Genomic DNA, 27021 nt, shown 5'->3' on the forward strand with positions numbered 1-27021 from the left:
GGTTCCTTTATCCTTCTAACTCTAAAAGTAATTAACCCTATACGTTGTAGCTTGGTAGAAATTATATCATTGCATGTGCATAACTTCGGTAGTCTGATACAAATGCAATATTCGAATAATATTGAGTTTAGAAGAATTTAATTTATAAAATGACATGAATAGTAATTGTGTTGTATATTTTGAAATAAAAAACTTATATACATATGAAATGTTTTAAAGTGCTTTTTGTATAATTAATTCAATTAGTTAACTTTGCACTATATGTCTCATGTTATTTGTTTTTTTTTAATAATCACTTTATTAATGTAAGTAGATGTAGTGTCACCTCGCCATCAGTTTTGACAATCAAACGATATTAAATATAATTTAATAATAGAAACATAGTATAATAAATTAAGAATGCATATGCATGATATTTCTGTAGTCTATGTAATAAGACTATATTAACATACGATATAGATTATATTACCTATTTTAAATATTATAATAAAATGTCATATTTTATTAGTTTTAAATTGTTAAAATAAAATGTTACAACTAACTGATAAGAGTAAACATCGAACTAACTGATTAGAGTAAACATAGCATGCCGGTAAAAGTATCACCCATTATGTACATATTCAGTTTCCATATTTCACACCCATTGGCTCAACAAAAATAAATAAAATAAAAGCATAACAAGGTATGATTATCACAGTTACAACATATAATATAGAGAATAATTTCGAAATATAAACCTCTACGCAAATAATGCCATAGCTACAATTAGTACCGTCACAGTTTCAACTAATGTTTTGCCTTCAGAATTCAATATCGAATACACTCAAATATTCATACACTAATGCGGAGAAAGAACACAAGACCCAAATATGATGTTAGATGAGAACTAGCACTGGATATAAAATTACTGATTTGAACAAATGGAAATATTATTAGAATTAACAAAATTTTATGATGTAAATATGCACCTGGACAACATAATTACTCTGGCCAGATATTTAACGCACAATTCAAATTTACAACGTTTTCGTTGTCATCTCTATATCAACTACCTGATTCCTGAAAGAAAACCCCACTTTGGCAGTATGATTCCCACTAATCCTCAACAGAGTCAATTAAAAACCTTCAACAGATGCAGAAGACACCGCCATGTCCAGCAGAAGTATGCACGCCAGCTAGATATAGTTCAAAATTTACAGTAACAGCTCTCCAATAAAGAATAAACTATCCAAGCAGGTTTGGAGAATGTCACTAAATTTGGTGATAATGAACACTAAGAATTTACAAATTCCTATAATACTACCGATCAATGCAGGCAACCCAAGAAGAATAGTTGCTCAGAAGCATTTTACATAATCACAACAAAACCTGCAAGAATCAGTCATAATTCATAGTTAAGTCTGCAATCTTTGCTTAGATTGCATAAATAAAATACAGAAAAATACCTGCAATACACTCTTTCAAAACATCCCTTTTAATATTGGTTGAAATTTATTAACAATTACAAATTTTAGTTGGTTTCACTTCTCACTTAATGAGTCTTTTCTGATTTTCTAGTTTTCAGTAAATTTTACACCAATGAGATGTCTTAAAAAAAAAAGTGCTCAAGAGAGTAATTACTTGTGGAACAACAACAAACTATATCCCACCAGGTGATGCTTGTATATAAAAGAAAAAAAAGTTCAGAATAAAAAAGACAAGAAAATATTTTTTTCCTTTTATTATTTTTCTTACAGAAATAAGGCTAAGAAAGAAGAACAAATGGCCATTCAGACAATAATAGGTCAAGCTCACTTTTGTCCAATACGAAGGAAAACAAATACTAATGACTTTATCACCTAATATCACTTTTATCGACATTCACACAGTCAAGAAATATTATCCTAAAATGTGATAAATACAGGAATGTAAATTCATAAAAGCATTAAATATTATATTTTAGCTCAGAAAAGACAAGCAAGGATCAATTACCCACCTCTGATGCATATGCGATTGGTAGTCACCTGCTTTGAACTAGTCTGTAATTTAGAACCAAGTCCTCTGATTTCTTCCATATGTAAGCTCGCACTGTGGCCAAGCTCATTTCAGGAGATAGTACCTGAAAATAAATAAAAAGGCTGGCTAAATAAAGATTACTTAAATGATAAATAGTATCATGCAAAATAAAGTCAAATGTGAATCAAATAAAAACAACATTCAGTCTTTGGGCCAAATGATATTTAAAAAAAATATTATCATCATCTCCAACCAGTAAAAGGCGTAATAAGTTTAATAACTTGATTAAAACACGAAATGGAAAATAAAGGAATAAAGGTGGTAACAAACAAGAACAGTTAAGACTAAAGATCAAATACAAATACCACAGTCTATTTTAAGACTCCAATACAATAGTAAGAAGGTCAGTTAGGAGTGTATAATATCTGAAGTTTAGGTTTATAACAAAGGGCTTACTAGTAGGTTAAGAATTTAAGAAGAAAGTCATTTCAAAGCTTATTATCAGTTCATCTTGTGATATCCAGTGAAAAAAAAATATCTATCACGATGAATAATGTCACTGCTAAAAGAAATCCTAGCTTTAAGAAACATTCCACTGAGTTTTGGGATAATCACACCAAGATTATTTAAACCATATAGGCCCTAATATTCTATCCTGCATCATGGACTCCAGAAGTCAGTCAAAATAGTAACTTCGTAACTGCAAATTACAAGTTTAAATATGTTTTTAGTTAGTCAAATTTGTATCACTCTTTCCTATAGTCCACCAAATTAAAAATTGTCTTCATTTAGGCCTTGAATTAAAGAAAATGTTATTTGGATCCTTACGTACTAAGCCTTCTAACAATATGTAATTTCTTCAATGACTTCCAGAAACAGCAAGACGAAAGACTAAAATGGCAATCAGATTAGCAAAAGATTCTTGAAGACAAGGAATTGGAAAGTAAGCCAACCTCAGAAAAATAAAGTATGAAGTCAAGAACTTGATCAATCACAGTATCATTTAAAAAGCCATGCTATATTCATGCAGTGTCATAAGATTGTATATAAGACAGGTAAGCAACATATTACTTGCCTGGTTGCTGCACAATATTTCAATAGAAGGTCTAAGCTTTTGCCAAGGCTTAAATCCAGATCGAAAGGATCCATCTCCAACCGTTTGATGTTGTGACTGTGAACCAGTAAGCCCAGGGGCAAAATTACCATCAGCATTTAAGCTGTCCAAAGGTTTGTCAAGCACCATCTTCTCAATTACATAATTAATAACCTAAACCAACCAAAAGAAGAGAATGTTTAAGTTCATCATAAAAAAAATTATCATCTACATGTGGGGATATGTTTAGAGAATCCACACATGAACAAACAAAAACTAAACCAAATTCAAAACGAATAGTACTTTTGGAAAGCATGATCAGAGTCAACTTAAAACCACGTGCAAAAAGAATCAAGGCAATTATTAATGCCACAATTGTCAGTTAATATAAAAACTTACCTTGTGAATTCTTAATATACGTGGGGCACTTAGCTTCCCTTGGGTCACAATCTGGACTGAGGAGCCTTCACACGGCTGCAAATAGAAACTGCATCTGCAGTGATAATCACAAGAAAACACATTAACGAGAGCATTATATAACTAGGCTGAGATTGTCATCATAGAAACTGCATCTGCAGTGGTTATGACAAGAAAACACATATCAACGAGAGCATTATATAACTGGGGTGAGATTGTCATCATGCTCAGACAATCAAATTCAAAGATAACGTTCTATTTCTTTCTCTCTCTACACAAACACACGTATATATAAAAAATAAATAAATAACTATGACTTTTAACCATATATGAATTGATTTCATGTTACAAAAGCCATGTTAAATACTACCATATTTTTGGATATGATTAAATAGATATAATCCTCAGAGTTAAGCAATTATGCTGAATGAACAAAATATACAAATTGTCACAAGCACGACTTATTGCTCTCAACTACAACCACATATTCTATTGCTCTCAACTACAACCACATATTCTAGGCAATAATTAATATGGAAGGAAAAAATAAAGAAGGGGGCAAAATTACTTGGTGTTTTCTCTGGGAGGTAACCGATTATTCAAGACACAATCAAGGCACCACCAGGGGAAGTCTTTCTCATCCTTAGTTCCATCTAAATCAGTAATTTTTTTCCTCCACGGACCTCCATGAGAGCCCTCGGTAATAATGGAAGGAGGGGAAGTAACTGAGAATTCAAACGGAGGATAAACCATAGTATCATTCTCAGAACTACCATCAACCTCAATTCTTGAATGGGTAAGACTTCTAGAAGCAATATCTTTTCCAGATAATAACTCCCCATTAGCCGAAGCTGGGGATCCTGTTCTCTGCTTTCGTTTTCTCAACCAATGAGCCAGGAGCCCTTTAAGGGTTTCACGACCCAAATTAACCTGCAGAATAACAGCCAACGAATTAGATTGTTCACACATGAGCAACTAACCGATGAAAACATTTTCATTATGTCGTTGTGTGCATGAATTGCATATTTCTTTAAACTATAAAGCTTCAAAACAGAACTCAGCCAATATAGTTCAACAGACATGTAAAAAACTTAAATGCTTTCATCATGACCAATATACTATGAACCAAGATAGGAATCATACCAGACTGAGCAAGATTATGGACTAAAGATGATATGATGATTATGTGCCACACTGACTGGAATGAATCACATGAAGATTAAGTGTGTGTTTGGATTACTAGAAAATACATTTGAATGCAACCACAGTTTGGGCCTCTTTAATACTCAAAAAAACGTAAAAAAAAATTGTCAAACAAGTGGGTGAGACTTTCAATGCTCTTCAACTGACTTTTGGGTGCTCAAAAAGTAATCCAAACACAAACTAAGTGGTCGAACACTTATACAGTTTCACATCAATTGTAGCCAATGATAACAAGTAAATAAGGAGTTGACTTTAATTGTAGTGGCATACCAAAAACTAGGAGCAAAATTAATATAACATTGATTTAGAAAAACGGCTAGTGCATTTTTCAAGACCGTGATGTCATTACCTTATCATCTTCAGGCTTGCCAACAATGTTAAGATCTGCTGAATACATTTCCGCAGAAAAACACTGGGGTGTGTCCAAATGAACTGACAAGCTTCCAAGCCTGGTATCCACAGTAAACCATGCAGGAATGCTAACCTAAAGCAGCATTTGGAAAAATTAAAAGCTGGCTTGAACAACTAGTACAGGGAACCGTGTCATCTTGCCAAGAAAAGAAAATATAATTATTAAAAAAGAAATTCATGATGTGAATTAGTAATCATACCATCTCAAACAACTCTTCCTTTTTCTCCTCAAATGAAACCTAGATAGTTCACAAGTAAAGCAAGAGCTATATTAGTTGAAACTTTGTAAATCATTCATTTATTACAGACAATCTTCTTCCCTCGCAAAAAGGAATGTGATACAAGTTACAAATCAAAATGCAACCAGTTGTCACCTTTCCATAATCTTCAACCACAACGCCTTTAGTAATCTCCCAAAGTTTCACTGAACCAGATGCATCCTATACCAAAAGTTATTCATCAGGTGAGAAAATAACAGAGAAAGGTCATGTCCATATGCAGGGCATAATAAAATTACCAAAAAACATCACGGTTACCTTTGTCAGCACATGCCTCTTATTATTCAAAACTTCATGCTGTACTATTGCAGGTGTACCAAGGATAGTTAAGGTAGGTTCTTTGTATACAGGAACCTATTAGATCAGTAATTTCGAGAATAAAGGGACAATTATTAGTTCTGAGAAAACGAGAACCCAAAAGAACATTATTTTCAACAAAAACTAGTTTAGAAGACAAAATCTATCATATTAACTAACAGGAAGTACTAATATTGGATATGTAAGCTAACATGCCTAATCTATACATGTATATATGCAACTGGTATTATGAGAATTGAGGGTAACACAATGGAAAATAAACATATAAAATTAATATAGTAATTTTGTATCAGAAATAAATGTAACATACAGGGGTAGATCCTTCCAGTGACACTCTTGCTCTTGAAAAAGACAAGTTTCCTGCTAAAAAAGAATTTCCGCTCTGGAAAATCTTTTCCGGGTTGCATCCTTCAGCAGGCCATCTGTGAACTGAAGAGTCTGTTGATGCAACCCACATGCTATCATCGTGCAAAGCTAATTGAAGAATAGGGTGCTCGCCAGTACAAAGCAAACTACTCTCTCTGGTTTGCAAATCTGTCAAGTATAACTTAGGATATAAAAGAATACAACATTAGAACGTGGGGTTCATGAGTTAAACAGGAAAAGGAGATGTTATGTCACATAAATTAAAGATGTAACAATAAAAAAAACAAAAAATAGTTTTATGTTAATTTTAGTTGAAGGTTGCACTCACTGAAAAGTCTCTCCCCCCACTATAAACATGACTAAACGTTGGGGTGCTGGCAAGTGCCCAAACAGAATCTGTATGAACTGCATAAGAATGCACACATCTCTGCTGTCCTATATCCCAAAGCCTGTGAGGAAAGATGGACAAATTATTAGTCAACAACAAAACAAAACGCTTTGAAATGCTTATAACAACTCCATATGCAACCATTACCTTATCATTGAGTCTGAAGATCCAGATAAACAATATCTGCAATAATGAACATTAAAAACATCACAGCTGACTTGCTGAAAAAACATATTACTTAATTTGAACTAAACAAATTTATCTAGTGAAAATATACATTGTTATATATAATGAAAAGAAACCCAACAACACTTTTCACTGTATGATCGACTATTAAACAAGTCCACTCTAACATAGTCAATCAAAGAATTAGGTTGTTCAAGTGCATTGTTATCTACAGGTTGTGGGAAAACATAGAAATGCAAAATGTATCAATGCAAAGAGAGACAGAATTTTATGATAATAAAGAAATGAAAAATAAAAAAGGAGGAAAAACAAGTTACAAACTTTAAAATATAATTGTAAACTGAAAAATAGCAACTAAAACTAGATATCCACCATCACAAACCTGCCAGTAGAATCCAGAAGCAGAGCCCTGATGTTATCTGTGTGCCCTTTTAGCTTTAGTGTCTTTGATCCTGTTCTTGCATCCCAGACACGCACAACCTACAGAATCCCCCAAAAATGTAGAAGAAACAAATCATGGTAAAGAAACATGCCACAAAATTCAAGCTACAAAAGCGATACATCTTTATCTAATAAGCACAAACAAACCACTTCTAATGTTTCAAAAGTTAAAGAAGCCTCAACAAATCAGACCATAGGCCATACTGTACCTTTTCAGTGCCACCAGACACGAGAATTGTTCCACTTTCATTTGTAGCTAATGCATAAACAGAATCTTTATGGCCTTTGGCAGCAATTGGACTGTAGCCCTGAGTTTGACTAGTGTTCATGGACATATTGGTGCTTGAGTTAATAGTTCGCAAGCTTGTCAATGGTAGTAAGTTGCTAGAACCATTGATACCATTTGAAGATTCATCAACTGTAGTGTCATTGCTCTTAGAGACTGGAGTGGTGGCAGCCTCTATATCCCATACAAAAACCTCCCCACCAAGGCCACCAGAGGCAACAACATTGCTCTAAAATGCATGACACTATTAAACAATCAAAGAATGGATTTGACATTGATAATTCAACCAAATCTATCTGATTCAATGCACGACTTATAGAAACAACAAATTAACTTTCTTCTTGATGCACTAAATAAGATGCGTAAAATGTTTGAAGCACGTTACATTTTTTCCTGCTGCTGCAAGGCAAGTAACATAGTCAGAGTGTTGTCGAAGCGTCCTAGTACAAGTTCCAAGGGACAAGGCATTCCACGTCTAACACACAAAAAAGATGAAAATAATTATGAAAGTACTTGCATCATTTCAGAAGAGCAAGGATTGGTTGTAACAAAAAAGCTAGCTAGCCACCATCAAACCTTGAGGGTAGTATCTGACGAACAAGAAACAAGTGTACTGTCACCAACAAGAACTGCGTCATTAACCTGAAAGAATAAAATAGCATTTATAAATTATGTATTCAATTGTACTTAAGCTGTTGTGCATGCGCTAGAGATTGTGCCAGTGTCAGATTTTGTGGGTACAACTTAAATGCTAATGAACAGGGTTTTGGACTTTGGGGGGAAGTAAAAGTCGAAGAATGATCATAAGTTCAAAAACATTGACATCGACATATTGAACAAAAATAATTGCATAAATTTCTAAAGACAATAAATAATTAGATAAAAAGAGGATATTTTAAAGGAAAAAATGTACACTAGACATTTAAGGATATTATGAATTCTACAGTATAAGAGAAGGCAAGAGAAATAGACAACCTAAAAACAAAGTTCAAGAACGCAGAGATAACATTATCTCAATCAATACAAAACTCAAATTCAGTTGCACACGTGCACGTTCAGTTTTGGGATATTTGAAACATGAAAATCCAATGTGTTTTTATAGCCTTTTCCTTTTCAACCATACTTCACAATTAGAATTAAGCTCTTTAAATTTCAACACCACAAATCATTACACACAGCAGGAAAGGATGTCCGATGAAGTACTCCACAAAAAACAAAATAAATAAAAGTCAATGTCAAATTCAGACCATTGAAGACCTATTTTTGAAGATGAAATTCTAAAAAAACACAATACTCATCTTATTAGTATAAACATCCAATACACCCCTCACACAATCATAAAAGGCAAGACCCCGACAATGAGACCTCTTTTGCACATAGCATGGTAAATAGATTTCCCACATTGCATCATATACTTTCTTACACCTTTTGACCTTACCACTAGATTGGGTAAAATTTAAAAAAACAAAACGCATTATTAAGAGCGTAACATAAAGTCCATCAAGAAATGCCTTGTGCAGGAAAAATGACAAAAATAGCTGCTGGGAGGTGTTCCATTGCAGATGAAGTTTTATGAAGTAACCATGTTTCAAAAACATTGCCATGTACCAGAAGTTACTAAATCAAAATTAAACTATTAAATGGAAGGGAAGAAAAAAAAATTAACACAAGGATTACCCAATCAACATGAGATTCAAAGGTAGCCGAGCATGTTGCTCTATCCACAGATAGAGCCCATCGCTTTAACCTGCCATCCCGGCTCCCAGTGAAGAGATAATCAGACCCGTCAGATGCTTCAGAAGTAAGCAGAGCCAAACAATTTATGCCTGCACAATGCTGCAGTAAAGAGCCAAGTTACAATTCTAGACTGTGCAAGACGACACCTATCAAAATTGAAGGAAATACAACCAAAATAAAAAATATTGAAAGAATAAAATCTATGGCAATAACACCTTTCAAAGCAAAACACGAGTACCTGGCATAAAGGAGCCAAGTACTGTATGAACTATTCAAGAAGATTTGACCGATTAGAAAGTAAATATTAGGTAAATATTAAAAAACAAAAAGGTCAAAATATGCAAACCACCAAGTGGGTCTAAGCCAACGTAAAAAGAGAAAATAAGATTAAAAATTAGGGTAAACCTCCATCTTGGCATTTGTAAAATTCTTTCGAACATGAACACATACTGTTTACTACGACAAAATCTATGACAGTCAATAATCAAATATTCTCATTAGAGCAGAATTTAAATCACTATATTGAGAGGAAGATTAAGTCAAAAGAATTTTTCAAGGACCAAAATGGGAATTCACAAAATTCATTATATAGTATGTTCATCCAAGTAAAAAGATGTTTGTGTTTACTAAAATCAACCCGATCAGTTTCAACTAGTTAACAAACTAGGAAGCATAATATGAAAGAATTTTTGTGTAGGAATGGATAGGAATAAAAATGCAACTACTAGAAGCAAGCAAGCATGAAACTTGTATGCTACCCTGGAACAAATAAAATAAATAAAACAGCGAGCTCACCTTACTGTCATCAGAATCATTCAACACATAGGTTAATCTCTTCTCCTTGCGAGGACGAGTTGAGCTGTTTCCGTTGCTCGCACTACCCACGCGGTGCATTGCAGAAACTGTCAAGTACATAAATCATATAGCTTAAGTAATAATCCCAGGGATAAACTGAGAAAATAATTCCACAACAGGAGTTCTAAATAGGATCATTTCCAACGGCAAATAAAATAAACAAAAAATCAGATGTAGTTTATGGATTATGACCATTTATTTAACAAACGAAGTTTGCAGTGCATAAAAACTCTCTGAAGACACATCCAAATACTTCCACTTCCTCAGAAAGGCGTTACCTATAAGGCATAACCGTACATCGTGGGAGCTCCTAGAAACTAACATTAAGAAGTCTCTGTAACAGTAGCTAATTATTATCAAACGTTTTCAGCCATTATATAAGATGGACCATAGTCTTCTCAACATCCCAAACACTGATACCAAAATCTACAGCTCCAGACATGGTTCAGAACTTCTCATTGATTTTCCAGACACGCTACACCATCTCTTACCACAATCCCCTAAGAACCTCACAATCCAGGCAAAGTTTAAAATCATTCTTTCAATACTCTCTGAATTACCAGTCCAAGCATAATCGCGTATCAAACGCGGCGAATACTCAATGCGAATCAAATCAGAACGCAGAGTAACGTCATCAATAACAAAAAACACACCTAAAATTCATAACATACTGAACCCGCAGAAACTATCGAATACCCCAAATCATCGACACGAGTAACGCAAACGAAAGAGAAAATAAAAGGTCGGAAAACGAAAACATAACTCTTCGCACAAATTAACTAAACCGATCATAACGAAGTATAAGCTAAAACAGACTAATTACGAGATGCGATAAATTGTTTGGTAGAATCGAAAGGAGAAAACAACGCAATAAAACGAAATCGAGCTGGAGAAGGAGAAGATGAATCAGTGGAAGGAACAAACCGTGATGAGTAAGGAATTAGGAGCACTTTGAGTGCTTGCGTTTGTTGCAGTGGCGAGGTTTCAAGTCTAGAGAGAGAAAATGTTTGGACGAAGGTGAGAGAGAAGGGTGAAGACAGCGAACATGGGTGTGGAAATATGGGCGTCCAAATTTATTCCGGTAGATCCTTTGACCCGTTTATGCCTTTTATGTGAGGGCAATTTGGTCTTTACAGGCGAAGAAAGGATAAACCAAAACCATGGAGAGAGGAAAAATAAGCAGCATGGCCGATGATTCATCAAAAACAGCTCCGTCTGCGGAACCAAAGCTTTCAACGGGGTTTTTTCTTTTCTTTTTCTTTAAATAAGAACGTAGTATTCTTATGAAGGAGAAAAATATTAGTTTTACACGATGTGACAACCTTTTATCAATAAATTATTCGTATTAATTATATATATATATATATATATATATATATATATATATATATGTTCTTCTAATTTCAGTAAATTAAATTAATCAAAAATACATTTTTATATAAATGATAATGTGAAACGGACCAACGAATTGGCAGATCCGTTAAAAAAATTAAGAACGGATTGAGTATTTTAATTGGCTGCCTGGTTTAGTCTCTTCTGTTTAATTCACATATACGCCTGGTTTAATCTCTTCTGTTTAATTCATATACCTACGATGAATATGATTTGCATAATTTGTATTGATTTAAATTTCCAAAATTTGGTGACACCAACACGATAAATTATGTATGTTTTTATAAATAAGTTGTTAGAGTTTTTTTTTTTTAATTTATCCAATAACAATATTTTATTTGTATCTTTTTTTGTTTCAATCTTAATTATAATTATTATTATTTTTAACATATTTATATCTAAAAATTATGAATTATAAAATTTGAATGTTACTTATTTTATAAAAAAAATTACTAATTTCAGGCAGACCGATCCAGAAAAATTAAACCGTATTTCATATGTAAAATGGGGACCGACCTTCACGCATTGTCGTCTCTATATTTAGAAGGTGTGTCTTTATTAATACTGTAAATAAATTAAATTTTAAAAAAGGAAAATGCACTAAAAAAGTTAAGGGTAACTTAAATCTCCTTGTGGTGCTCTAAATGATATTATTTTGATTAAAAAAAAAAAAACTATTGTTTGCACGCTTTATGTTAGTTTGTAATTAACATCTTTTATAATTTGTTACGAAGGTTCATACTTAGAGCAATATAAAACATATATAGATATGTGCGTTTGGGGAAAATATATGTTTATTATAGATGGGTGCGAGGGATTTGGAATTAAATTATTTATGGCTTAATTGTGGTTTAGGTCGTCGAAAACTTTGTTGAATTTTTAATAATATAGTTTATTGACTATTTAACAAATTTAATTTTAGAATTAAATCTTTCTTATTAATTGTTTGTTTTAAGTTAGTTATGTGAATATTAATTATGTTAATTTTTATTAAAGTTAAATTGCACGCTTGAGTTTACAATAACTAAACATTATTTGATGTAATAAAGTTATCAAATTTTAAAATTAAAAAAACTTAAAATAATAAAATTATAACTTAAAATTTGAAAATAATTAAATTATATGTAACAGCAATCTAACGACGTGGCAAGATAATAATAATATTAAGGTTAAAATATTTCATCTTATTTACCAAAATCTCAATTTGGTCTCGTATCTTTATTAGTCTTAATTAGGTTCACATTTTTGTAAATCAGTAACAATTAGGTCTTTTTATAGAACTAAAACCGATAAGTAGGTGTCACGAGTCAATTCTTAATTTTTTTGAATTTTTTTGAATTTTTCTTTTTCTTTAAATTTTTTTTTTTAAATATTTATGTCATGTGTCACGTGCTACGTGTTAATCTAATATGGTGACACGTGTCAAATTATTGTATGAATCTCAATTTGGTTTCTTATTTGTTAATTTGATTTAATTTCAGTCCCAAATTTTTTAAAAAAATTTTATTTCATGTGCTTCAAATTTAGACCAAATTTAATTTTTATATAAATATAATGATGATACTTTTATTACACATGTTATTTCTATTACATATTTTTAATAATATTTAATTTATTTAAATTTATATTTTACATTAAACTTTATTTTAAAACTATAAATATATAGATTAATAAATTTATATTCGAAATATTTGTATAACATTATATATCAACAATTTTGTAGAGTTGGCTTAAAAATAACAATTTTATAAATTCAAATGTAAAATTTTAAAACAAGTTTATAACAAATTAAAATAAATATATTTAAAATTTTAATATTAAATACAATTAATGTTATTAAAATAATTAATAAAAATATCAATTTTAATAAAAATAATCATAACATTATATAAAAGTAAAATTTGGTCTAAATTTGGACGTCTGAAATTGACAAGTTTTAAAAAAATTTGAGACTAAAATCAAATCAAATTAACAAATATGATGACCAAATTGAGATCCATACAATAATTTGACACGCATCACCATATTAGATTGACATGTGGCACACTACAGATGTAACACGTGGCATAAGTATTTAAAAATAAAAAAAAATTCAAAATTCAAAATTCAAAAAATTAGAAGCTGACACGTGACACCTACTTACCTACTTAACAGTGTTAGTTCTATACTAACCGAAATGACCTGATTGTTACTAATTTACAAAATTATGAACCTAATTGAGACTAATAAAAATACGATAACCAAATTAAGATTTTGATAAAAAAACGAGGAGTAATGGAGTATTTTAACATAATATTAATCATCTAACACAACATTACTATCATTAAACAAAAAAAAGGTAACTAACAGTGAGATTCAATTGAAAAATATAACTTATTAAGTATTCCATATACTATAAAGATTTATAGAAACTCTCCAAGTTGATTAGAACATAAAACATAATTAAATCATTATTTATTATTTATGATTTGAGGGATACATTGTTTAAAATATTTAAACCATGGTGTTGGATGGATGTTGGCATGGAACAAGACATTTTGATTGAATTTGTTATTTATACCTTAAATATTTAAGAGATTTTTTTTTGTCTCCACTTTTTTTTTCGCTTTTACTGCATTTCATTCAGATTTAATTGATTTTGTAAATTTAACTAATTTTTAAAATTAAATAAATAAAAGATATTTACAAAATAAATAAAAAATATCTATATTTAAATTACAATAATATTTATATTTATTTGTATAATTATAATTTTATTAGTTTTTGTTACAAGAAGTTAGCAACATGTAACGCATGTGTTCTCAATTATGATTATAAAAACAATCTACAAAAGTAATATTAGGAATCATAAGAAACTAAATTTAAAGTTTTTTATGCCACGGCATGCCAAATTGTTAATCCTTATCATCGTTGAAGAAGTAATACTTTTAAATAAATCAACCAAATTAAATGTCATACAAAAATAAGTAAATGACAAACCAAACTAAATTTATGTATAAACAAATAATACTTTCAAGAAATAAATCAACCAAATATAAAATAGGAGATGTTAAAACTATTTTAAAAAAGAAAACTAATTATAAGTAAGTAAAGATGTCAAGATAAATTTTAATCTATGAGCTAAGGGTTAAATCTTTTTTTTTTAAAGTGGATTGAAGTTAATTCGGTCACTTAATCCATGGGTTCGAACCGGATTGAGGATGAATTGATCCACAACCCATCAACATCACTATTATTTTTTAAAAATATCTCTATTATAATTATTTATTATTTTTAATTATATATAGGTGCACAATTTGATATTTTTAAATACTAGAATGTTACTAAATAATATTTAAATAGTTTGAATGTTTAATTTATTTATTTATCAAGTTAATTATACATGTATATACCTTATACTTTAATATTTAACTATTATCTTTATAATAATATGTAAACACTTTCATTTCACCATTACAAATAAATTGAGTTAATTCATTTTCATTGTAATACAATGAATATATAAAATAAATTGCAAAAAAAAATCATAATTAGAATGAGTTAGTTATCGAATAATGATGATAATTATATTAATAGGGCGATTAAGAGCAAAAATGTTATGGGTTAATTTAAAGGAGATTTCATTTTATATTCTTTGATTAAGAATTTATTTACCACTTTCTACGAGGCATTGTAAGGATAAATGGTTGTTATTTAATAATTTTTTTGGTAAGAGTCATTTATTATACCTTTAACACTACTAAAGTACCATCTTTTTCATACTCATTAGATTTAAATTTTTGTATAAAGTACATAAACAAAAACTCATTATTAATTGGTTCAATTTAGGAAGTTAAAAAGTATTTAGATTACTACACGTTATTATATTCCCATCCCATGTTAAATGGCCCTAATTTTGTTGCAACGAAACGACGCCGAATCATGTTCCCTTTTAAGTTAAAATAAAAAGATGGCATAAGAAATGGTGTCGGGGGTAGCCATTGTTACGCAATCCTATATGGCGCTGATAGCGTCAGTTATCGTTCTTTTCTCCACTCTCTCTTCTTGTTCTTGCCCTTCCAACGCTCCGGTAAACGACGTCGTTCGCGGCAGCGTCTCGGAGAACGACAATGCCGTTTTGATTACGGCGGCGGAGGACGTAGCGTGGGTGCAAGACCAGATCCAACTGAACGGACTGCACGTGCACAACAACATCCCCCGCAAAGGCATTAACCCGCGCACCAGGGCTCACTAACTCGACGATCTCAGAGAGTAAGCTCTCTTTCCTGCAATTTTCTCTTTAACTCGTTCTTTTTCGGATCACATGTATTTTACGGCCATTTTATTTGTCAGAATGATAGAAACATGCACGGGAATCTGCATATGGGGAATAGATTTGCGATTAAACATGAATTTGTTTGCGTTATTCCCTTCTTGTTGTAATTGTCTTTTTCTTTGTTCGGCCACTGTAATGGAATGTTTCATCGATGATAGTAGAATTTTTTACTGAATGGTACTCTGCCATTAATTTACTTAGATAGGATAATGACTAAAAGAATTTCACAAATAACACTTATCTTAATATATTTTTATTTTGAGATATTCTTGTAAATTCCTTAAAAGCATCTTGGATAGGGGCGGCCAGCACGTAACTCAATGTTAGATGTTTTCTCTTTCATTTGGGCTGCATTTTTGCAATAACTAATAAAATCTTAATAGTGTATTTTACTATTATTATTCTGTCGAATCTTGGATGCAGTATATTGCAAGTTGTGGTTTGTAGGAACCAGGTAGACTTTGGACATTTGTGCATTGGAAAGTGCAATTCTTCGGTTCAATTTTTTTTAACCTCTTTGTTTGGATTCAAATTCAAATTCTTGCATATTCTTCTGACTCAACTGGTTGCGATTTCTGTTATGTTTTGCAGATATAAAGGTATATTGCAGATATGAGGGAGCTGATTCAGATAACCACCATGTCTTACCCTAGTCGAGGAGCACCATAGTAACTATGGAGAAACTTGGGGAGGTGGAAAGAGATGTGTTTGGATTTCTCGCTCTGCCCCCTAAACTCAAACTCTACACCCACGTCCTTGAGATAGGTTTTGGTATAGCTTCCTTCCCCGGGCCTTCGATAGTGTAAGGGGAAGATATGGATTTCAGCAAGTTTGATTCTGGAGTTATGTATGATTTGATTTAAATGCCTGATAAACTAGTGTCGGTTGGACTTGAGAGGTTAGCTGATAGATTGAAACCTTATGATGGGCGAATTTTTGTAACATATCATGAAGTTATATTCTCAGTTAGGAGGAGAGGAATGCATAAGGAGGCTTACGAGTTCAGGGTTTGAGTATACAGGGAAGCATACACATGATAGTTTTCTATTTAATCATTATGAGATATGGTTTGAATTTGGCGGTTCAGGGCTTAATTTAGACACGGAAATGGAAAAAAAAAATTGGAAATTATCTCAGTGCAGTGGTATTGTGTCTCTGCTCTCAGGATCTATCCTTGTCCTTGAGCAACTCCATGTTATTTTTGGTTTAGTTAGGGAGCGAGCTCAGAATTAAGAACCTGGTTTGTGGATTTCGACGTAGAGAAGGATCATGTGATTTTGGCGGAGGACTCAACAGAACCAAAGGCTTGCGATTATTTATTTGATGTAATTGCTTGCCTGGCTTTGGCTTCTTTTCTGATAAAATAATTTGATGTAATTTAGTCTATGCTGTAACAGTCATAGTTTAGCCCTTATTCTATGTTGCAACGGTCATAGTTCAGCAAATTTCTTTCTGTTTTTTTCTTTTATTCTCTTATATAACCGGATTTAATGTACTTTAAAACAACAATGCAAACATATCCCCAAACTTTGTGTCAATTAAATAAAGAACTTTTCAGTAAATACTTACTATGTTTGAGTAGCAGAAATATGATTATCGAGTTACCCAATTCATTCTATATATTTTTTTTTTCAACCTTGATGAAAAGTAGAGGCAGAATAAGTATGTATGGTATTATTGCAACAACTTTTTGAACTATATTCTTATTGTAGAAAAGGATAAACATGGCGACCGGTTACCATTTTTATACTCCTGAGAGGTTGTCATGTTCTGCCACCGTTTTATATCCACAAAATGTAAATAGAAAAAACAAAGAATGAAAGGGATTTGGAAAGGAAAAGTAAAACAGTGGCGGTTTGTATTAGAATCCTCAGACAAAAAACGGAAAATGTTTCATAATATTGAAATAACATACTAATGATAACTTCTAGTCTAGATTTTATTTTCAGCATTAATATATCTATCTATATATATATATATATTTATTTATATATGTATGTGTATGCACACACACTTATATAAATAAAACAAAAGTTTCAGACAAGAGCAGTGCACTTAAAACGACGTCGTTTAGGCCTAGAGTCATCATTCCAATTTTGAGGGCAATTCTCTAACCTCTAGCAGAGTTGAGTGTTCAACTCAGAAGTTTCGATGGCTTTACTTCGCATCGCAAGCAAAATTTTACATTCAGCAAGAAACCAAAGTTCCAAGTGCCAGCACCGAACAATCTTTGCCACGGCACAGTTGCAGGTTTCATGGATGGAGAAGGTCAAAAACGTCATCACAGGCCCGAAGACCACGCAGTCCCAGGAAGACGGGTCACAAGCCGATTCCAATTCATTCACTCTGCTTCGTCAGTTCCTTTTAATTCCAATTTCGCCCTTGCTTCTCCTTTCTCACATATCTCCACAAACTGTTTTTTACATTTACTTAACCTCGTAATAATGATATCATTGATCTCAGGTTTTGCGGATGAAATGAAGAATGCAAGTAGAATCGGCGCTTTCAAGGAGTTCATGGTTGGGCGAAGCAGCGAAGCCACTTTTTCATCTGCGTTCGAGAAATACGAAGCCATAATTCGATATCTTGGGGTTTTGGACCCCACTGGAGAGGTTTCTGGATAAATTTATGCTTCACGATGTTTATTTATGCATATATTAATTGATTTGTGATTTATTCTTCTGCCTTTTATCCTTTTGTTTTGTTATCTCCAGAATCTCCAGACTGCTCAGAAGCAACAAGCGGCAAAGCATTGTAGCTGCACGATTGCTGATGTAGAGAATGCACTTGCTAAGTTTACTTGGGCCAAAGAAGCACAGAAGAAGATAGAGAAGTTAAAAGAAGAAGGAAAACCATTGCCAAAAAGTTTTGCTGAAGTAATGCTTCTTATTATCACTTTAATTCCTTGCTGAAGTTGGTTCAATTGATAATTTTTTGGAAGAAATTTTAGTTTTGTCATTGGTTTATTAAAAGCTTATCGTTTTTTTACTCTCGCTTTTGTAGTAGTTCTACTCCAAAATAGGTCTTGATCGGGCAGTTTTATCTTGACATTTAGGGTTTGGTATAAGTAGCACGATTTGGGTCAATTATTAGCCTAACAAAGTGCAAAGCCTCGGCCATTGGATAAGGTCCATAGTTTATTTGTAGTGATAATTTAAAAACCAATTACTAGCTTATTCAATAGGATGCCAAAATTTCAGAATCATGTTGTAGATTCATTAGGACTTCTTGATTTTGGCTTATGTTGCTGGCAATGCTGTACAGCATTATGCTTCAAACAAAAACAAACCATGTAAATGTTGATGTCTCCGTCAATGTGTTATATTTTATTCCTTATCTTTTGTTGTTGGTATAGATAATCATTTCTTATTTCAAAACTTGTTTGATTTGGATGTATTACCTTTTTTGATGACTATGATGCTTGTGAGTATGTGCAACAAGATAACAACTGAACTTTGAATGTAAAATAATTAGTGTAATTGCTTTTCTGGGTGCTTGTATTGTAGCCATGCTTTGATAACCAGCCATATTTATATTTCATCTTCTCTAGGTTCAAAAGCTGGTTGGTTCTACCCCTTTAGACCTTGCAAGGTCTAATTTGGCCCAATCTGGACAAATTAGCAGGAATGCGCTCTGTCCATGTGGTTCAAAGAAGAGATATAAAAGGTTAATTTTTCTCCCTTTTCCTGTTTTGTTTAAGCGAGTAAAATATTACTGTGTGTCCATATGTAATTCCTTGGTTTTCTTCGCATACTTTTACACTGTAGCTGATTATGAGGCTAAAATAATTGATTTCAAAACTCCTTAATCCGTGGCCTTCTCAGTTTGCTTCTGTTTGTAATATCTTGTTAGATATTAGAGTAGTTTCCAGCCTACTGTCTTTTATTTCTTAATTTGTTTCTCAAAAGCTTGATTTGGAGTATTAATACGTATTTGTGTATTAGAGTAGTTTTTCCTTGTCTTTTATTTCCAGCCTATCGCGTTGTTCCTTGTCTAGTTGTAAACAGTAAATTCTGACATTTCTTTCTTTTGTATTGAAATAGTAAACGGCATTTTTTATCCACCAAATTATATGAACTTTAATATAAAAAGTCCAGAACCCTTATGTTCCTCATTATTAATTTATGAAGGTGCTGCGGAAAGGATTGAAGGAATTCAGAGAGTTAATGTTAAACTGCAAGTAAGCCTGATCGGTTATGGAGGTACCCCTACACATTGGTGAATTGATCTAGAGTTATAACCAGTTTTGTTCAGTAACCGATCTAGCTGCCCAATTCACTGGACTGCAAGAATACCAACAATAAGTTAATTTAGCTTTCCAATTTTGCTGAACAGTTGCACAATTTTGTTTAGCTTTCCAATTTTTGAGGTGGTCACAGGCAACATATTTTGTTCAACTGAAGAATAGTTAGTTAGTTCTCTTCTTTCTGTCACACCTGCCCAAATAGGCAAGGGAATAATAAGAATGATTGTGTTCGCTTTAAAATTCCAAATGGTTCAACTATTTGTTTACCGATATATAACATCATTTTAGTAAATCTTCGGGATTTGGTATTCAAGTTGCATCGATAGATTTTTGTTTTGGTATATTTGGTCAAGGTGAAAAAGAGATTGGATGAGGGATACACGGTTCAAAGATGGCAGTGAAGTGAAGTGGTCAGGCAAAGTTGACCTCATACTCTCACCCATTGGAAGTGCTTAAATTAATTATCAATCTGGGGATGAAAAATTAACATATGAATGCAGGAAGTATTTGCTCCAAATGATCAAAGTTAGGTGTTTGGACTCCTATATAACGTGCTTCCTATTCTCTGCATGTGTTCTAGTTCAAGCATATCTAAGCAATCTATGTATAACTTTCTCCTAAATCGTGACATTAGAGGCACTATCAGAACTTAGTTTACTAATTACAAGTCAGGAAAAGAAGATATAAATAAAAAGAAGAAAAACAAAAAAAAGTTAATAAAGATGTGAGAGATTTTTGTTAGCTAATGTATAAACTAATTTTAGTTTATGCTTGTGATTCAAAGTTGATCGGTAAATCAGTAGACTATTTATTAACTCTATTATTTGATATGAAATTGTAATAATAATAATATCATTTTTCAATTAAAATAATCTTACTTAAAAAAGAATGAGTACAAGTATTTAATATGGGTATTATATATATATATATATATATATATATATATATATATATATATATATATATATATATATATATATATATATATAAGTAATAAAATAATACAGGAAGATTTGCAGGAGTATTATCCCGTTACTAATGACCATTGTCTTTTACTAGTAAGTTTCATAAGTAAGCATAATTGTTTTTTTTTAATTATTTAGTTATCAAACACAATTGTAACAAAATACCGTGCCAATGCAGGTATTACTATTCTAAGAATGTTATGAATCTTCACGAGTTAGAAGTTGGTAAGGTCATCTGAATATTTTATATTTCACTCATCCTTAATTTTTCTTTTTTTTTTATAAAATTTCATCCATTAAACATGGGAAAGTCTATTTCAATTACTCGGTAATTATTAGTTCAAGCAAGAGAATATTGTTCAACAAACATATGTTTAGAGAAGAAAAGATGAATTATTGTGTTATCTCACTTCCAAAGAGGTAAATAGGTGCGGGAAGTACATTGAAAATTTCAGGTTATGACATTATTGTAACAGCAGCCTGCACTATTCAAGTCAGTTTAAACCTACTTTTAGAGAAAACCAGTTAGAACACTTCAATGTAGTCAAAAGGTATGGTTTTCATTTTATTTATTAGAAATAATTTTCATTTCATAAGGAGTTATTTTATTTGGTACATGAATTCGGAGTACTTATTAATAGTCCCACATCGGTCAGTAGTAAAAAGCAGTAGTCTTCGTAGTGTTTAAATAAGAACTAACTCTCTACGTTGAAACATACTTACCTGGATGGGGTCTATGGGCGATCATTAAGGTCCATGGCCTAAGTTGGCAACCTCCATTGCACATTGGAGGGGTGCCCACTTAAGGTCTCCCTACATGGGAGAGCCTACATCATAATTTGTGGCAGAGGGGCCTGCGTTCGCGCGGCCTCTACTATTTTGAGTTTAAGATTTATAATTTTCAGGCACCAGGTTCAAGAATTACAATTTTTAATCAAATTAATTACTCATTATCTATTGATTTGCTGAAATACCCTTACCAATTTTAGTTAGTATTTCTGGATCATCTTTCTCTAAGCTGAACATTAGAGTGCGTAACTGATGGCATAGTATCTATGTTCGTCTACCCATTGTTGTCCTTGAGAAGTGCTTGTGGTGAACCTTATATAGCAACGTCTGGTTTTAATATTTCATTTCTTCAGAAAAACTCTTGGACACCAATATATATATATATATATATATATATTTGTTTTTTTTCTCTCATGGTAATTTCTCTTTGTTCTTCAATTAAACTAGTGAAATATTGCTGTCTGTTCACGCTTTCTGTAGTTCTTGGTTTTTCTGTGCATACCTTTACACACTAGCTAATGTGTTGAACTTAATATATTTTATGTGTGACTAAATGGATTGTTCCAAATTCCCTAAGACCCAACACACTCATAGCATGATACTTTACTAAGATATTATTGTAGTTTGCTGTCTCATGCATTTTATTTCTCCCATCTCTATCAGAAAATCAGTTCTACATGATCAGTAAAACAACAATTTCTATTAACACAGGAGATGGTAATAGTAAAACAACAATTTCTATTAACACAGAAGATGGTAATGTGCCTAATATTAAACTGGAATTGGTGGTTTATTATTTATAAACAATGAAAACTATTGCGTGCTTATTGGCATTTGTCTTTCTTTTTTTCTTTTAACCGTAGTAAATGAATTTTCTTTTATCTCCACATATGTTATGGATTTAATATTTAACATAAGAATTCCACAATCTTAAAGAGATGGTTTCCAAAATTGACCACAGTATGTTCCTCGTTATTCATTTATGAAGGTGCTACGGACATTGTAGACACATGATTGCTACAGCTACACCTGCTTGCAGTTGTAAGTTCACAGTAGAAATTTGATTGAAGTGTGCATTGTTATTTGGTTAGAAGTGGTTACAAATTTGAATTCGCAGAAGAACTCTTTCTTTCATCCATAAGAATTTTAAGACCAGGAGTAGAGTTGCAATTAGTTTGTTTGAATCAGTTATTTTCAAGACAACAAATGGTAATAGTTTCTAAAAACTAGAACCAAGGATCTTCTGGCTATGTCTGTTGAACTAATATTAAACCTTTTTCATCTTGTCTTCAGTTCAAAAAGATTTATATGAAAGATACATTAGTTAAATTAAAATTTGATATTTTTTCTGTGAAGTTCATGAGTTCAGGGTTTGACAGCAGCAAATCCTACATAGGTGAGGGTGATTAGAAACGCACCTAGACAGTATTTTTATTAGTCCCACATCGTTAAAAGATATACATTCTTTTCATCTTAGATAATTTAAATATAGAGTCCCTAGCAACTTTTTAACATACTTACTTGGATGGGGTCAATGAGTAATCAATAAAGCATATGACTTAGCCGGGTGACTTCCATTGCACTCAGGAAGGGTGCCAGACTAAGGTCTCCCCAAGTGGGAGAGCCTACGTCATAAGCCAATTTTCTATTATGTTTATCAAATCATATTTCAATTCAATTCTTATTTAATCATGTTTGACAGACAAAAATCCTTTCAAATTCTTTATTTTTTTTGTGTAAATCAATATCTGAAACTTCAGAAATCAGAACAACACATAGTTTGACCAAGATGACACCAGTGGATCTGTCCACCATTACTCTCCGGCCATTCAAGATGAGTGATGTTGATGATTTTTTCTTGTGGGCAGGGGATGATGAAGTGACAAGAAACCTCAGATGGAAAACGTGTGGATCCAAGGAGGAGGCTTTGGCCTTCATAAGGGATGTTTGCATACCTCATCCATGGCGTCGTTCAATTTGCCTTGACGACTGTTCCATCGGCTTTGTTTCAGTGTATCCTTGGTCAGGTGAGGAAGCTCACAAGGCTGACATAGGTTATGCCATTGGGACTAGCTACTGGGGCCAAGGGATAGCCACAAAAGTACTCAAGATTGCTGTGCCTCAAGTCTTCAAGGACTTTCCCAATTTGCTGAGGTTGCAGGCTTTTGTTGATGTTGAGAACAAAGCTTGTCAACGGAGGAAGTTCTTGTCACTGACTAGATTACTTCTGGTAATGTTTGGTCTTGTTTGGTGCAAGTAATGTTTGGTCACTGACTGTCAGGAAAACTTTTTGTCTGTCAGTTCCATTCCAAGAATAATGCATAAATAATGTTTCTCATTAATTCCTTATGATTTCACTATAATTTGAGACCTTTGGTGTGAAGTTTATCTTAAATCTATTACAAACAAAGGATTGGTTCTGCAAATTTACTTTTCCTTAATCTTATGATTTATTGTTGTGGTGCACTTTCCTGATTCTAGTTTAGTTATTGATATTTTGACTATACTGAATTGGAAGGTTGATTCCGACAGAGGTTTTGTTAATCGACATAGAGATTAGTCCCACATCGTTCAAATAAGCAAAAATATTGTTTTGGGAAAAAAAGTGGAAATCTTGTAATGGTCAAGTCAAAATTATTGGGCTAAAAACAAATTCAGACTATTTTTTATTTTTTATTTGTTGGTTTGATGTATATTTATTTCTCTTTTAAAGTATTACTTATTTCAATTTTAAGACCAACTAATTCAACTTTTTATGTTAAAGAAAATTTTGATATTCTGTTTATTAGAGATTTTTCGAAAGACATCCATTTATTTATAATTAATCATTAACGATATATAATTAAAATAGGAAATAGTGAATAGTTCAACTTTTCTTAATTGGTAGATTTCGTTGGACAATTTAATTGATCTCCGAGAAAAAATCTATTAATTAATCGTCATTTAAGATATTCAAGTTTAGTATAAGTCAAATCCACGTAATAATAATAATATATATTTCTTTATCTTCATTCAAGTTGAATATTCAAAATTGTTTTTTTTTTCACATATTTTTCCTCCCAATTATAGAATTTATCACATCTATTCCTTTTATTTTGATTGTGAAAAAAAGAAAAAAGAAAAACGATAAAAAGATGGGTTTAATTTTTGAGTCAAGACAACCTCCTAAAATACTTGATCTCAAAATGAGATATTATCTTTTAGCCATTATAATTATTCAATTGATTTTTTAAAAAAATATATTTAAAATTTTCTTAAATTCCGATGAAAGAAAATCTCCTCCAACTTGCTAATAGTCAATGTGCAGTGGTCTGATCAACATAAAACATATAAATGAAGTCCATATGAATTTGTTATAAAAAGGGGTCATGACACCAATCTTAGCAATAGTTAATTACACTAATACTATATGGTAACAAATTAATTAAATTAATAATATGGTGGGTGCAGATAACAACACACGTTAAATTGTCATCAGAAACAACAAAATTCATCTTAGATATATTGCACATTAGATAGTGACCGCAACTAGTTAGCATTTGAAAATGACTACAACAATAAATTTGTCAGGAATCAATCATCCTTCTACCATTAAAGATTTTGATTTATGTATTATTTTGTTGTAATCTTTATAGATATATATTTTTTTTCATCCTAAGAGTAAACAACACAAATCATCAACATTAAATAAATAACTTTATTGCATGCAAGAGAAATTTCAACAAATGTATAAGGAATACATACAATCAATGATAATAAACTGAAAATATCCAATAAATAAGAGAGAAAAGCATGATGGAAGTTTTTCTTTTTTTGTCAAGATCGTCACAAAAGTTTTTTGTTAATTAATTGTGCAACTAAGCATCCAAAAATACATACTTAAATCTAATTCACCAGTGCAGTAAAGGCTTTTTGTCCCGATTATTTTCCACATTTTGCTTCGGGTCTGGAACCGAGACATATTGGGGCGAGGCTAAAAGGTACACCCGAAGCCATATACCCAATTTTATGCCTCGGTTGTTTCAAAACCGGTGCCATATACCCAGTTTTCCAACACCGGCAATGGCAACCTTCTTACCCTTCAAGGTCCTACAATTGTTCTTGGTTCGCTGGCCTCTGCAAGGAAGCCCCTGAATATGCCTTATTCCTCTGTAGCACTGACTGTCCTTCAGTCTCTTTATATCAATCGCATTAAATCGTCTCTGAGGCCGCCAACGATATCAAAATTCACAAAGAAACTCACAGAAAAAGGAAAACAAAAATGTAATAACAATATCTTCATTACCAAGTCTCCTTCAATCATGTACCTGGAGACTTCGTCCTTGAGAGTGATGATTTCCTCCTGAGTGAGCTCCTTTGTCAATTTGTTATCCATGCTTATATCACACAAGATCTGTCGCGCTCTGCTCCTCCCAACTCCATGAATGTACTGCAGCGAATACTCGATTCGCTTGTTGTTCGGAATCTCCACATCGCCAACACGAGCGCATTTGATGCTCAATCCTTGAACCTGCACGCACACCTCCAATTCATGTTTTACTGTGCCAAACACGAAACCCTAATTGTGTGTGGTTACCTTTGGAGTATGAGGATTCAGAATGTTAACGGAGGTGGTCGAAGGTGGCTGAAGGGTGTGGTGGCAGTGGGTGCAACGTAATAGAGAGAGAGAGAGAGCACGAGAGAGAGACGCGAAATGAATGTGCAGCACAGGGGGTTCGTTCGCGTGGTGGTTGCAATGGCCGGAGGTGGTCGATCGACGGTGGCCGGAGGGTGTGGTGGCAGTGGTTGCAGCGGAGAGAGAGAGGAGAAAGAGTTGCAGAGGCGCATGCGCGGGGAAGAAGAAGGGTTCGCGAAATTCGAACCCTAAATAAACCCTATGGCTTCGGGTGTTAGAGGAACCAAAGCCATTGACCCCATTTTGGCACCGGGTCTCCTTGAACCGAGGCCAAACAACTAACGTCCAACCACTTTTTGGCTTCGGGTCTTACTGGACCGAGGCCTATTCCACTGTTTGGCACCGGTTTTGAGCGAACCGGGGCCTATACCCCTCTTTGACTTCGGGTATTTGGAGAACTGAGGCCTAAAACTTGACTCTAATTGCAAAAATGCCACCGCGCCATTATATGCTTCGGTTCCTGGCCAACCGAGGCATATAAGGCGAGGTAAAATGGGAATTCTGCACTAGTGATTTCAGATTTTTTTACTGAATATTTCTACTGAATATATTGGTACTATCGTATGCTGAATATTAAAGATATACTATGTTGATATTTTAAAAATATTTTTAATATATTTTAAAATTTACCGAATAAAATTTTGCATTAGCGACCGAAATCGTAG

General features: G+C 32.6%; 4 protein-coding genes, 1 non-coding gene and 2 pseudogenes across 5 annotated transcripts; 5 read left to right on the forward strand and 2 right to left on the reverse strand.

The window, feature by feature from the left end:
- Positions 1-792: 792 nt before the first annotated feature.
- On the reverse strand, positions 793-11203 carry LOC114188009 (WD repeat-containing protein 48). Its single transcript, XM_028076484.1, has 19 exons — positions 10899-11203; positions 9915-10021; positions 9060-9218; positions 7959-8024; positions 7768-7857; positions 7306-7611; positions 7038-7135; positions 6617-6652; positions 6410-6530; positions 6026-6262; positions 5656-5751; positions 5494-5559; positions 5320-5358; positions 5058-5192; positions 4074-4435; positions 3488-3581; positions 3071-3262; positions 1976-2098; positions 793-1368 (listed from the first exon to the last, which is right to left on the reverse strand). Exons 2-18 carry the CDS (start codon positions 10011-10013, stop codon positions 2000-2002), a joined length of 2295 nt encoding a protein of 764 aa, XP_027932285.1. The 5' UTR covers positions 10014-10021; positions 10899-11203; the 3' UTR covers positions 793-1368; positions 1976-1999.
- A 4123-nt stretch (positions 11204-15326) lies between these two features.
- LOC114188803 lies at positions 15327-17224 on the forward strand (annotated as a pseudogene).
- Positions 17225-17724: 500 nt separating this feature from the next.
- LOC114187253 lies at positions 17725-20219 on the forward strand. The gene is made up of 5 exons (XM_028075447.1): positions 17725-18034; positions 18145-18293; positions 18396-18557; positions 19232-19347; positions 19812-20219. Exons 1-5 carry the CDS (start codon positions 17833-17835, stop codon positions 19828-19830), a joined length of 648 nt encoding a protein of 215 aa, XP_027931248.1. The 5' UTR covers positions 17725-17832; the 3' UTR covers positions 19831-20219.
- Positions 20220-21607: 1388 nt separating this feature from the next.
- LOC114189346 lies at positions 21608-21767 on the forward strand. The gene has a single exon (XR_003605649.1). It is a non-coding gene; the product is annotated as a U1 spliceosomal RNA (small nuclear RNA).
- Positions 21768-23188: 1421 nt separating this feature from the next.
- Positions 23189-24092, forward strand: LOC114189052. Its single transcript, XM_028077750.1, has one exon. The coding sequence runs from the start codon at positions 23471-23473 to the stop codon at positions 23939-23941; it is 471 nt and encodes a 156-aa protein (XP_027933551.1). The 5' UTR covers positions 23189-23470; the 3' UTR covers positions 23942-24092.
- On the forward strand, positions 23195-23319 carry LOC114189275 (annotated as a pseudogene).
- A 1611-nt stretch (positions 24093-25703) lies between the features above and the next one.
- Positions 25704-26598, reverse strand: LOC114188544 (30S ribosomal protein S13, chloroplastic-like). Its single transcript, XM_028077117.1, has 3 exons — positions 26581-26598; positions 25967-26191; positions 25704-25883 (listed from the first exon to the last, which is right to left on the reverse strand). Exons 1-3 carry the CDS (start codon positions 26596-26598, stop codon positions 25704-25706), a joined length of 423 nt encoding a protein of 140 aa, XP_027932918.1.
- Between the last annotated feature and the right edge of the window lie 423 nt (positions 26599-27021).

The sequence above is a fragment of the Vigna unguiculata genome, chromosome 6, assembly GCF_004118075.2.
Source record: "Vigna unguiculata cultivar IT97K-499-35 chromosome 6, ASM411807v1, whole genome shotgun sequence".
In the NCBI taxonomy this organism is placed as follows: Eukaryota; Viridiplantae; Streptophyta; class Magnoliopsida; order Fabales; family Fabaceae; genus Vigna; species Vigna unguiculata.

Bases quoted from the DNA above. Each gene is read 5' to 3' on its own strand.
- LOC114188009 (XM_028076484.1), bottom strand. From the start codon at position 10,013: ATGCACCGCGTGGGTAGTGCGAGCAACGGAAACAGCTCAACTCGTCCT. The intron at 6,653-7,037 runs GTTTGTGATGGT...TCATTATTGCAG, and splicing joins CTTCTGGATTCTACTGGCAG to ATATTGTTTATCTGGATCTT. The intron at 3,263-3,487 runs GTAAGTTTTTAT...TGGTTGGTTTAG, and splicing joins GTATATTAAGAATTCACAAG to GTTATTAATTATGTAATTGA.
- LOC114187253 (XM_028075447.1), top strand. From the start codon at position 17,833: ATGGCTTTACTTCGCATCGCAAGCAAAATTTTACATTCAGCAAGAAAC. The intron at 18,035-18,144 runs GTCAGTTCCTTT...CATTGATCTCAG, and splicing joins CAATTCATTCACTCTGCTTC to GTTTTGCGGATGAAATGAAG. The intron at 18,558-19,231 runs GTAATGCTTCTT...CATCTTCTCTAG, and splicing joins TGCCAAAAAGTTTTGCTGAA to GTTCAAAAGCTGGTTGGTTC.
- LOC114189052 (XM_028077750.1), top strand. From the start codon at position 23,471: ATGACACCAGTGGATCTGTCCACCATTACTCTCCGGCCATTCAAGATG.
- LOC114188544 (XM_028077117.1), bottom strand. The intron at 25,884-25,966 runs GTAATGAAGATA...TGGCGGCCTCAG, and splicing joins ACATGATTGAAGGAGACTTG to AGACGATTTAATGCGATTGA.